Source organism: Ovis canadensis, chromosome 2 (assembly GCF_042477335.2).
Source record: "Ovis canadensis isolate MfBH-ARS-UI-01 breed Bighorn chromosome 2, ARS-UI_OviCan_v2, whole genome shotgun sequence".
Taxonomy (NCBI): Eukaryota; Metazoa; Chordata; class Mammalia; order Artiodactyla; family Bovidae; genus Ovis; species Ovis canadensis.
In genome coordinates, this window is record NC_091246.1 from 50,897,120 (window position 1) to 50,910,805 (window position 13,686).

General features: G+C 47.6%; 1 protein-coding gene across 1 annotated transcript; it reads right to left on the reverse strand.

Moving 5' to 3' along the window:
• Positions 1-1,530: 1,530 nt before the first annotated feature.
• Positions 1,531-4,429, reverse strand: ALDH1B1 (aldehyde dehydrogenase 1 family member B1). The gene is given in 5 exon segments (XM_069573708.1): positions 1,531-1,616; positions 2,854-3,849; positions 3,852-3,908; positions 3,911-4,342; positions 4,345-4,429. Coding segments are annotated over 5 exon segments (1,656 nt in total).
• Between the last annotated feature and the right edge of the window lie 9,257 nt (positions 4,430-13,686).

The window sequence follows — 13,686 nt, forward strand, 5'->3', positions numbered from 1 at the left end:
CTAGAAAAATGGTACAGATGAACCTATTTGCAGGGCAGGAATAGAGATGCAGTCATAGAGAATGAACCCGTGGACACGGGTGGAAGAAGGTGGGAGGAACTGGGAAATGGGAATTGGCGTACGTGCACTGCCAGTTGTAAAACAGAGAGCTGGGGGAATCTGCTGTATAGTGTAGGAAGCTCAGCGAGGGGAAGATGGCGGGTGGGGGGTCCAAGAGGAAGGGCATGCGTGTATACATACAGCTGATGCACTTCATTGTACGGCAGAAACTAACCCAACACTGTAAAGCAACTATACCCCAATAATTTTTTTTTTTTAATTACGAAGTAAAGACAACTTTATCACTCTGGTCACATAGGTAAATTCCAAAGGTTTTAGGAGCTGTGCCAGAAATGAATGAAGACTGAATACGTACTTGTAATTGATAGTATCACAACTCCCTTCTGGCTCATAGCATAGGCACATGGGAAAATGATTCCAAATGAGTTGCGTACAAAATTTCTCAGCTTCCCTTTCCTTATCTGATAAAAGGGGTAACCCTACTGCCTACTTGATAGGATTATTGTAAGACTTCAAAAACACCGTAAGGCATAGTGATCGACAAGGCACTTGTTTTACGTTTTTTGAGTGGGTGGAGGTCCTGGAACTGCAGTGTTTATGACCAAGTGAAGTCATGCAGGCAGTGTCTACATTTGGCAGTGATGCCTGGTTCAACCTCCCTGCTCACACCTGTCTGCATTCAGAGCAATGGTGATGAGTGCTGAGAGTCTGCACAGGCTGAGCTGATTGGGAATCTGACCTATGTGACTCCTCACTCTCAGAATTTCAGGGTGAAGTGAGGGGCTACAGTCCATAGGGTAGCAAAGAGTCAGACACAACTGAAGTGACTTAGCACACACACACGAGGGACCTAGAAGATTATCCTTTCCCAGTCCCACTCTGCACTGGGATGCCTTCTATCAAACTCTTCTTTGGTTTAGAAGTATTGAGAAGCAAGTGAGGGATGGATCTTTTAACTTATTGAGATGTTGCACATTAGTGATTAGAGGCCCCACCAACCCAGCCACCCAAGCACTCGTGTCCCTACTGCACAAGAAACTTTCACTATTGTGCAAAGCGTCAACAGCCTCCAAGAAAAATAGGTAAAAGGTGCACTTCAGGGGGTAGTAAGAGTCACTCCAGCCTTAGTCAAATGGAAAAAGGGGACCCTAGGAAGCAGAGATGAGGGGACAAATCGGACACTGAATCCATAGGAAGCAATTTCAGGCCAACTCCAAGGTAAGACACTGAACAAAATCACCTTGATGCCTAGGTGAGACATGGGGTATTAAAGACATGATGAGGGTGCATTCACAAGGCTGAGTGGACCTAAAAGTATGGTGAGCCATGGACAGCAAGGTCTAGAAAGATGGAAGACAAGGAGAGAGGGGATCGGCATTGTTTCTGTATCATGCTGTAGCTGACTTTGACTCACTCCCATCAGTTGGGGAATGGAGTTGCGAGACTAACAACAACAAACATACTGAACTCTCAGGTCTGAAATTCCTCAAACCCCAGCGTGTCAGGATGGCCTTGATGTTGAGTTTGGCTTGAGGGCTGGTATGTTTGGGTGAGAGCTGGAGGGACAATGCCAGTGGAAGCTTTAGAGACCTCGAATAGATTCGCTCTAGGCAGAAGCCAGCACTTTTATCTCAAGGTCTTAAAGTTGCGCTTTGTCACCCAGGTGAGAAAAAACAAAATCAAAACTAGAAATATTATGCAGGGGATTATTGACTATTGGGGTCCCTTCCATCCCTAAGACTCTGTAAAATGTTCATCAGCAAGAGACTATTGATACAAAATCAATTTGCAAGCAGAATGTGTGAGCTTGTTTTAATTTTTAACTAATGAATTCACTCTTTTAAAGTATATAATTCAGTGCATTTTAGTATATTCACAAAGTTGTACAACCATCATCACTAATTCCAGAAATTTCAAACTTCCCCAAAAGAAATCCTATACCCATTAACAGTTATCTCCATTCCCTCCTCACCCCGACTCCTGGCCCCTGGCAACCACTAATATACTCTCTGTCTTATGGACTTGCTTATTCTGGATATTTCCTATAAATGGAATCATACAACACGTGGTCTTATACATCTGATTTCTTTCACTTAGAATAATGGTTTCAAGGTTCATCAATATTGTAGCATGTGTCAGTACTTCCTTCCTTTTTAAGGCTGAACAGTTTAAGAGACATTCCATGGAAACATTTTGTTTATCCACTCATTAGTTGATTGACATTAGGGCTGTCGGAGATTATTTTAAAGGAATGGTTATATATGCATTTTCTGTCCACCCTCTTTCAAATTAAGGAAAATCAGTAGCAAAATGAAGTAATGCAAGCAAGTAAACCAGCCAGCAACTGGTACTTAGAAGAACAGCTTCCTTGATTTTTAGGGTATGTCACTGGAGAATGGGACCAAGATTATGGGGTTGAGTTTAAAACTCCTGATGACTTCCAATCCCCTGGAAGAGTCTACCCACTAAGACATCAGTTAATTCACTGGGAAGTCCTTGGAGCAGCAGGAAGAACTAAGAGCCATGGTCTGGATCAGGGATTTTTTTTATCTGTCTTTCAAAGACTCCTAAGGTTTCATAGAAGTAACACAGGCCTACCAAGGGCACTGGGGTGCAGGTGGATAGGACTTGGAGTCCAGCCCCCATCCCAGCTTCAACTACAGCAGCTTTCATTTTAATTGCTTTCTTTGTTGCGGTTGCCCCTAAGAGTTCATCTGGCACAAATAAAGGGAAATGGCTAAACAAATGTTTGGCAACCACAGGTAGGTGGCTGTGGTGGCATTCTTGGCCTACAGCTGGGTCTCCCTGGTAGCTGTTCTTCTGAGTTCTTCTGCGGAAACTTCATGGTGACTGTCTTCACCTCTGTGTAGGCCTTAAGCCCATCTTCCCCCAGCTCCCTCCCATTGCCAGATTCCTTAAACCCTCCAAACGGCGTGTGGCAGGTGACAATGTTGTAGGTGTTTACCCACACTGTTCCAGTTTGGAGTGCCTGCGTGAAATACATGGCTTTGTCCAGATCCTGGGTGAACACAGCAGCAGCCAAGCCATACCTGGTGTTGTTGGCCCTCTCAATCACCTCCTCGATCTTCTTGAACTTAAACAGTGGCTGCACGGGCCCAAAGATCTCCTTCCTAGCGATCCTCATGTCATCTTGCACACCACCAAAGACGGTGGGCTTGATGAAGAAACCTTGTTCTCCAAAACACTCCCCACCGCAGAGGAGTTTTGCTCCCTCCTTCTGGCCAAGCTAGATATAGCCCAGGATTCGTTCAAACTGTTCCCTGTCCACCTGGGGCCCCTGTTGGGTGTCCAGCTCAAATGGGTTCCCGACTCTCCTCTGCCTAGCTTTCTCCATGGTTCTCTCCAGAAACTCATCATAGATGGATTCTTCAATGAAGGTCCAGGAACCTGCACAGCAGCACTGGCCCATGTTGAAGAATAGGGCCTCGTGGCACTGCTCCACGGCATGGTCCACGTCGGCATCAGCCAAAACGATGCTCGGGCTCTTCCCGCCCAGCTCCAGGGTGACTCTCTTGAGGCTGAAATTGCCGGCCACCTTCTGGATCAGGTGGCCCATCTTGGTGGAGCTGGTGAAGGCAACTTTGATGATAGCCTTGTGATGGGCAATGGCTGCTCCTGCTGTTGGGCCATAGCCTGTGATGATGTTCACCACCCTGAGGGGAAAGCCCGCCTCCTTGATGAGGGAGGCCAAGTACAGGGCAGAAAGGGGTGTCTGCTCTGCCACCTTCATGACCACAGCGTTGCCCGTGGCAAGTGCCAGGGCGAGCTCCAGGTCTGCATGACCAAGGGGAAGTTCCATGGGATTATCTGGCCACACGCTCCAACAGCTCGTGCTGGGTGAAGCAGAAATGCTCACCATCCATGGGGACGGTCTTGCTGTGCCACTTGTCTGCCCAGCCAGCAAAGTACCGGTACCCCTTGATGACCCCACCCAGCTCCAAGACATAAGACTCTTGGAAAGGCTTCCCATTGTCCAGCATCTCCAGTGAAGCTAAGTAGACACGATCCCTTTCCACTAGGTCAGCCAGGTGGTTCAGCAGCTGGCCTCGCTTTGAGGCATGCATTCAGCGCCATGGAGACCCCAGTTAGAAGGCTGCACGGGCTGCCTTCACTGCCAGATCCACGTCAGCCCAGTCCCCTTCAGCCACGTGACCGATGACCTCTCCCATGGCAGGATTGACTGTAGGGAAAGTCTCCTTGCTGACTGCATTATGCCACTCGTTGCTGATGAGCAGCTGGTTGTAGTGGATGTCTGGGTTTGGGTTGGGGCTGGGAGGGCTGCTGCTGAGAAGTACCAGGTGGCAGAGTGGTGCAGGGCAAACAGCCAGGGCACCAGGAAGCGCAGCATGCTGAGTACTCTAGAGAGGAACAGGAGCCAGGGTGAACAGGCAGAATGAAGCAGGGGCCCCCAAAGCCCACCAGCTAAGATGTTCCAAGAATCTAGAGTAACGGGGTGCCCCCTCTGAAAACATGGATCCAAAGGGCTACAAAAGCCCTGAAGAACACTTTGGTCCAAGTCTGCTGTGTCCCATCTAGCCTCTGGCTCACTCCACCTCTTCTGGGTCTCGGCTCAAATGTTACCCTCTCAATAAGGCCTTCCCTGTGCTCTGCTGTGCTTAGTCACTCAGCTGTGTCTGACTTCTTGGGACCCATGGACTGTAGTCTGCCAGGCTCCTCTGTCCATGGGGATTCTCCAGGCAAGAATACTAGAGTGTATTGCCATGCCCTCCTCCAGGGGATCTTCCCAACCCAGGAATCGAACCCAGGTCTCCCCAATTGCAGGCAGATTCTTTACCATTTGAGCCATTAGGGAAGCCCAAGAATACTGGAGTGGTAGCCTATCCCTTCTCCAGGGGATCTTCCTGGCCCAGGAATCAAGCCAGGATCTCTTGCATTGCAGGCAGATTGTTTACCAGCTGAGCTATATAAGGAAGCCCAAGGCCTTCCCTAACCGCCCTTTATAAAATTGCCACCTTCTTCAGCCCCAGGACAGTCTCTACCCCATATTGTGCTCTATTTCCCCCCATCTAACATACCAAATAGTATATGTATATGTATATGCTTACATGTTTATTGCCTGCTTCTCCCCAATAAGATGGCAGCTCGATAAGAGCAGGTATTTTTTTCCTGTTTCATTCATTGCTATGTTGTTGATGCCTTGAATTATGCTGGCTACAGAGCAGCTGCTCAGTAGGTAGTTATTAAATGATACACCAAGAAAACTAAACATCAAAATATCCACTGAGGCTGTTTAATTGACCTAGTGAAGTGAAAGTGAAGTCGCTCAGTCGTGTCCGACTCTTTGCGACCCCATGGACAGTAGCCTACCAGGCTCCGCCGTCCATGGGATTTTCCAGGCAAGAATACTGGAGTGTGCTGCCATTTCCTTCATCCAGAGGATCCTCCCAACCCAGGGATTAAACCCGGGTCTCCTGCATTGCAGACAGACACTCTACCGTCTGAGCCACCAGGGAAGCCCCTTAATTGACCTAAGGGTAGAGTAAAAACCAGAGGGACTCAGAGCCAGAGCCATTCTCTGAGAGGGGCTTGCTTCACTTCACCTCTGTGCCTGTTTCTTCACATGTGAAATGCCTCATGGGTTACACTGAATGGCATTGTGCATATAAAAAGCCTGGCACAACCACCCAGGTCATCAGAGCTTGGCACCCTCAGAAACCAGCCCAGCTCAGCCCTTCAGGCACTGCTTCAGCTTTCCCAGGAGTGCAGTGAGTCCGGCAGCTGGAAAGAAGGCTCTGTTTACTTTGGCCTACAACTCTGAAAACAGTGCAGACTTTATTAAAATGACACCTACAACATTTAAGGGCTTCCCAGGAGGCTCTAGAGGTAAAGAACCCTCCTGCCAGTACAGGAGACATACGAGACTAGGGTTCGATTCCTGGGTCCGGAAGATTCCCTGGAGGAGAATATGGCAACCAACCCCAGTAATGTCGCTGGGAGAATCCCATGGATAGAGGAGCCTGGTGGGCTATAGTCCATAGCGTCGCAAAGAGTTGGACACGACGGAAGCAACCTAACACACATACACATACACAACATTTAAACAGTCTATAAAATTTATTCAATGAAATTTTAATAGTATATAAATTTCCTAGATTCACTGAAGCAGTTAACCCTTGCCATCTCTTGTTTGACCACTTCCAATTTGCCTTCATTCATGGACCTGACATTCCAGGTTCCTATGCAATATTGCTCTTTACAGCATCAGATCTTGCTTCTATCACCAGTCACATCCACAACTGAGTATTGTTTTTGCTTTGGCTCCATCCCTTCATTCTTTCTGGAGTTATTTCTCCACTGATCTCCAGTAGCATATTGGGCACCTAATGACTTGGGGAGTTCCTCTTTTGGTATTCTATCATTTTGCCTTTTCATACTGTTCATGGGGTTCTCAAGGCAAGAATACTGAAGTGGCTTGCCATTCCCTTCTCCAGTAGACCACATTCTGTTGACATTCTAGGAATCAGCGAACTAAAATGGACTGGAATCTGTGGATTTAACTCAGATGACTATTACATCTACTACTGCAGGCAGGAATCCCTCAGAAGAAATGGAGTAGCCATCATGGTCAACAAAAGAGTCCGAAATGCAGTACTTGGATGCAATCTCAAAAATGACAGAATGATCTCTGTTCATCTCCAAGGCAAACCATTCAATATCACAGTAATCCAAGTCTATGCCCCAACCAGTAACGCTGAAGAAACTGAAGTTGAACGGTTTTATGAAGACCTACAAGACCTTTTAGAACTAACACCCAAAAAAGATGTCCTTTTCATTATAGGGGACTGGAATGCAAAAGTAGGAAGTCAAGAAACACCTGGAGTAACAGGCAAATTTGGCCTTGGAATGTGGAACGAAGCAGGGCAAAGACTAATAGAGTTTTGCCAAGAAAATGCACTGGTCATAGCAAACACCCTCTTCCAACAACACAAGAGAAGACTCTACACATTGACATCACCAGATGGTCAACACCAAAATCAGATTGATTATATTCTTTGCAGCCAAAGATGGAGGAGCTCTATACAGTCAACAAAAATAAGACTGGGAGCTGACTGTGGCTCAGATCGTGAACTCCTTATTGCCAAATTCAGACTTAAATTGAAGAAAGTAGGGAAAACCGCTAGACCATTCAGGTATGACCTAAATCAAATCCCTTATAATTATACAGTGGAAGTGAGAAATAGATTTAAGGATCTAGATCTGATAGACAGAGTGCCTGATGATGTATGGACGGAGGTTCGTGACATTGTACAGGAGACAGGGATTAAGACCATCCCCATGGAAAGGAAATGCAAAAAAGCAAAATGGCTGTCTGGGGAGGCCTTACAAATAGCTGTGAAAAGAAGAGAGGCAAAAAGCAAAGGAGAAAAGGAAAGATATAAGCACCTGAATGCAGAGTTCCAAAGAATAGCAAGAAGAGATAAGAAAGCCTTCTTCAGTGATCAATGCAAAGAAATAGAGGAAAACAACAGAATGGGAAAGACTAGAGATCTCTTCAAGAAAATTAGAGATACCAAGGGAACATTTCATGCAAAGATGGGCTCGATAAAGGACAGAAATTGTATGGACCTAACAGAAGCAGAAGATATTAAGAAGAGGTGGCAAGAATACACGGAAGAACTGTACCAAAAAGATCTTCATGACCCAGATAATCATGATGATGTGATCACTAATCTAGAGCCAGACATCTTGGAATGTGAAGTCAAGTGGGCGTTAGAAAGCTAGTGGAGGTGATGGAATTCCAGTGGAGCTGTTTCAAACCCTGAAAGATGATGCTGTGAAAGTGCTGCACTCAACATGCCAGCAAGTTTGGAAAACTCAGCAGTGGCCACAGGACTGGAAAAGGTCAGTTTTCATTCCAATTCCAAAGAAAGGCCATGCCAAAGAATGCTCAAACTACCATACAATTGCACTAATCTCACATGCTAGTAAAGTAATGCTCAAAATTCTCCAAGCCAGACTTCAGCAATATGTGAACCATGAACTCCCTGATGTTCAAGCTGGTTTTAGAAAAAGCAGAGGAACCAGAGATCAAATTGCCAACATCCGCTGGATCATGGAAAAAGCAAGAGAGTTCCAGAAAAACATCTATTTCTGCTTTATTGACTATGCCAAAGCCTTTGACTGTGTGGATCACAATAAAGTGTGGAAAATTCTGAAAGAGATGGGAATACCAGACCACCTGACCTGCCTCTTGAGAAATCTGTATGCAGGTCAGGAAGCAACAGTTAGAACTGGACATGGAACAACAGACTGGTTCCAAATAGGAAAAGGAGTCTGTCAAGGCTGTATATTGTCACCCTGCTTATTAACTTCTATGCAGAGTACATCATGAGAAACGCTGGACTGGAAGAAACACAAGCTGGAATCAAGATTGCCGGGAGAAATATCAATAACCTCAGATATGCAGATGACACTACCCTTATGGCAGAAAGTGAAGAGGAGCTAAAAAGCCTCTTGATGAAAGTGAAAGAAGAGAGTGAAAAAGTTGGCTTAAAGTTCAACATGGCTTAAAGATCATGGCATCCGGTCCCATTACTTCATGGGAAATAGATGGGGAAATAGTAGAAACAGTGTCAGACTTTATTTTTGGGGGCTCCAAAATCACTGCAGATGATGACTGCAGCCATGAAATTAAAAGACGCTTACTCCTTGGAAGAAAAGTTATGACCAACCTAGATAGTATATTCAAAAGCAGAGACATTACTTTGCCGACAAAGGTCCATCTAGTCAAGGCTATGGTTTTTCCTGTGGTCATGCATGGATGTGAGAGTTGGACTGTGAAGAAGGGTGAGTGCCGAAGAATCGATGCATTTGAACTGTGGTGTTGGAGAAGACTCTTGAGAGTCCCTTGGACTGCAAGGAGATCCACTCAGTCCATTCTGAACGAGATCAGCCCTGGGATTTCTGTGGAAGGAATGATGCTAAAGCTGAAACTCCAGTACTTTGGCCACCTCATGCGAAGAGTTGACTCATTGGAAAAGACTCTGATGCTGGGAGGGATTGGGGGCAGGAGGAGAAGGGGATGACCGAGGATGAGATGGCTGGATGGCATCACGGACTCAATGGACGTGAGTCTGAGTGAACTCTGGGCAAGGTGATGGACAGGGAGGCCTGGCGTGCTGTGATTCATGGGGTCGCAGAGTCGGACACGACTGAGCGACTGAACTGAACTGAACTGATTGAAGCAGTTACTCTCCAGCTGGGACATCAATCCCTCCACTTTTACTGGCTCACTTAAGCCTCACCTCACCAGCCCCCAAAATGAATTGCACCTGCCTTACCCCAGCACCCCCCACTCTCTGCCACTGGGGAGGGAGATGAGGAAAGAACTCATCCAGGAAAACAAAGCTCCAACCAGATCCCTGTGAAAGTCGCTCAGTCCGGTCTGACTCCTTGTGACCCCATGGACTATACAGTCCATGGAATTCTCCAGGTCAGAATACTGGAGTGGGTAGCCGTTCCCTTCTCAGGGGATCTTCCCAACCCAGGGATTGAACCCAGGTCTCCCACATTGCTGGCGGATTCTTTACCAGCTGAGCCAGATCCCTGGCCCCACACAAACCAGTGCTGCCCAAGAAGCCATCCCTTGGAAAGACACTAAGCCAGCAGACCATCAGGGGTGGATGAAGGTCCTCAGGACTCTGCCCCATGCTGGGACAGAAGCATCCTTGGGTGCAACAGGCCCGTGTCTATAGAGGGAGGAGTCCCAGGGGAGGTCAAGATAAGGGGAATGGGAGGTTACCAGTCCTTGGGGTGAGGGTGGAGGGGCTAAGCAGGAGGGAGGGGTTTTCACAGACTAAGGCTGGTGAGGCTGCTTTCCTGTCCAGCCAAGGCTGCTACTTCTCTAGAGGCCCATTTGGGGTGTGCACTGCTGCCGCCTCCTCCTGACGGCAAGAGGACAGCTCAGGGCACACCAAGCTTTACAGTTTGCTGGCCCCTCTTCTCAGCAGTCAACTCCCCAAGTGGCCAACAGCCCTGAAGGGATTTGAGCATATGATAACCTCTGTTCTGGAAGATCGTTGGGGATCAGAGGTTCTGGGATTCACTGGAGACACAGGGCAAGTAAGAATAGGAGTCTCGGCCTGGATCCCGCAGCCCTAGTTTTGTGTTTCCTCCCTACTATGGACAATTTCTCACCATTGCCTGCATTCGTGATCACTGCCAAGGACCGGACCTTTTGGGTCATCCAGGACCAGGTGGCTCCCACTTTACCCCTTACGTGGGGAGGGTGTGCGTGTCCTGGCCACTCGACAAAGTCAGGGGCTCTCTGCTGGAGTAGGGCGCGATGCGGTCCAGCTACCCGGAAGGTTTCGAGGGTGTGAGTCTCCAGGCCAGATCAAGCACCAACCAGGAACCCGGGTGCGGGAGGAGCGCAGGTTCGGACCCTCTCAGGTGTCTAGCCCGGCCTCCGCGCTGTTGCTCAGCAGCCATTGAGGTTCCGCCTACGCCTGGGGAGCCGCTGACCTCGCGCCCCGCTGCCAATGCTCCTCCCTTCGGGCGCCAGCGGGCCAGGCCTTCTGGGACTGGGAGTGGGATGTCGGGTATCGCTGTACCTTCCGTGAGTCCCAGCGTCACCCCTCCACGCCTACCCCCACCTCCGGTTGTATCCCACACCACGCAAGCTCTCTCCTCTCGAGTCAAGACGCTGAGTGGGCCGGACTTCCAGGTCACAGGAAAGTGGGAAACTGGACTCCGATTGTATTTTTCCTTTCTCCCTCGCACACGAGGCGCCTTGTTAGGTTGCCATCATTTGAACTGCTCCAATGGCACCCCACTCCAGTACTCTACCCTGGAAAATCCCACGGATGGAGGAGCCTGGAAGGCTGCAGTCCATGGGGTCGTTGAGGGTCGGACACGACTGAGCAACTTCACTTTTACTTTTCACTTTCATGCATTGGCGAAGGAAATGGCAACCCACTCCAGTGTTCTTGCCTGGAGAATCCCAGGGACAGGGGAGCCTGGTGGGCTGCCGTCCTTGGGGTCACATAGAGTCGGACACGACTGAAGTGACTTAGCAGCAGCAGCTTAACCTCTTCTGTCTCTCCCAGCTCTCTCATTTTTTCCCTTGACTCTTTTGTCTTCCACTCTCATTTCTCTTTCTCCCAGTTGATTTTATATTTGTATTTTTTATTTTTTTATGTTTGTATTTTTAAAGCTTCATTTTTCTTATGGACATAAAGAAGATATGCACAGGGGGTTGGTCCTAAGATGGCGGAGGAATAGGATGGGGAGACCACTTTCTCCCCAACAAATTCATCAAAAGAACATTTCAATGCTGACTAAATTCCACAAAACAACTTCTGAATCCAGGCAGAGGACATCAGGCACCCAGAAAAGCAGCTCATTATCTTCAAAAACAGGTAGGAAAAAATATAAAAGACAAAAAAAGAGACAAAAGAGGTAGGGAGGGAGCTCTGTCCCGGGAAGGGAGTCTTAAAAGAGAGAAGTTTCCAAACATCAGGAAACACTCTCACTGCCGAGTCTGTGGTGAGCCTTGGAAGCACAAAGGGCAACATAACAGGGAGGAAAAATAAATAAATAATTAAAACCCACAGATTAGGAGCCCAGGGGTAACTCCCCCAGCGGAGAAGCAGTGCAGACGCCTGCCTCCGCCACTAGCAAGCGGGGGCTGGGCAGGGAGGCGCGGGCTGCATTGCCTTTTAAGGATCAGGCCTGAATGCCCTGAGTCTAACCAGAGCGAACTAACTTGGGCTAGCAAACCAGACTGTGGGATAGCTACCACGCGAAAAGCTCTATCATAAGATACCTCCAGGACCGCGCACAGAACAAAGGACGGAACAGAATTAGCCAGCTGCAGACCATCCCCCTCTGGTGACAGGCAGCCAGAGCTGGAAGGGCCGGAAGAGGGCAATAGCAGCCCCAGAGAGACATTAACTACCAAATTGCAAACAGGCTTCTTTGCTAACTAAGACTTCTTGGGGTTCTGGACAGTCATCATCCACATGAGAAGGTGCACCAGTTGTACACCCAGAAAACTGAGCAGCAGGGATGGGAGAGGCGATAAGTCACAGCGACCACGCTCGCCAAACACCTGAGCTACTCGGACCTGGGAAGGGCACAAAATGCAGGCCCAACCGAGTGTGTGCCTCTGAGGACTACCTGAGTGCCTGAGCCTGAGCGGCTTAGACCTGGGAGGTGCATGCAGCCCAGGGCCGGCCTCAGACGGTTCCCAGTGGAGCAACCTAGAGCCTGAACTGTGCACCGTGATCGGGGGCAGGCCCAGTGTGGCTGAGACACTGCGAGCACACGCCAGTGTTATTTGTTTGCAGTGTTCCTCCCTCCCCACAGTGCGGCTGAACAAGTGAGCCTAAAAAAAGTGCCCACCACCGCCCCCCTTGTGTCAGGGCGGAAATCAGACACTGAAGAGACCAGCAAACAGAAGAAGCTAAAACAGTGGGAGCTGCCTTGGAAGTGACAGGTGCAAAAGATTAAAACCCTGTTGTTATTACCAACTACATAGGAAGGGGCCTATAGATCTTGAGAAATATTAAGTCGGACCAAGGAACTATCCGAAAATGAACTGACCCCACACTGCCCACAACAACACCAGCGAAAGTCCTAGATATATCTTTACTATTTTTACAATCATTCTTTTTTGTTTTGTTTTGTTTTTTCTTTTTTTTAAACATTTTTAAATTTTAAGTCCTCTATTTCTCCTTTAATTTTCATATTTATAACCTACTATTACTTTTCAAAAAAAGACCCTATTTTTAAAGCAAACTTCATATATATATATTTTAATAATTCTTGTGACTTTGTTTTTTTTTTCTTCCTCTTCTTTTCTTTAATATTGTATTTTTGAAAATCCAACCTCTACTCTAGATTTTTAATCTTTGCTTTTTGGTATTTGTTATCAATTTTGTACCTTCAAAAACCCAATCTTCAGTACCCATTTTTACTTGAAAGCAAGATTACTGGCTTGACTGCTCTCTCCTCCTTTAGAGTGTCCACAAGGAGGACCTTTTCTCCACAAGGTCACCTCTGTCTCCTCCCTACCCCTTCTCTTCTCTACCCAACTCTGTGAATCTCTGTGTGTTCCAGATGGTGGAGAACACTTAGGGAACTGATTACTGGCTGGATCTGTCTCTGTCCTTTTCATTCCCCTCTTTTATCCTCCTGGCCACCTCTGTCTCCTTCCTCCCTCTCCTCTTCTCTGTATAACTCTGTGAACATCTTTGAGTGGTCCAGATTGTGGAGCGCACATAAGGAAGTGATTACTGGCTAGCTCGCTCTCTCCTCTTTTGATTCCACCTCATCTCATTCAGGTCACCTCTAACTCCCCCCACCCCCCTTCTCTTCTCCATGTAACTCTGTGAACCTCTCTGGGTGTCCCTCAAGTAGAGCAACTTTTCATCTTTAAGCTAGAGGTTTTATTATCAGTGCTGTATAGATGGAGAAGACTAGAGACTACTGTAAAAATAAAACTGAAAATCAGAAGCAGGAGGCTTAAGTCCAAATCCTGAGAACATCAGAGAACTCCTGACTCCAGGGAACATTAATCGATAGTAGCTCATCAAACACCTCCATACCTACACTGAAACCAAGCACCACGCAAGGGCCAAC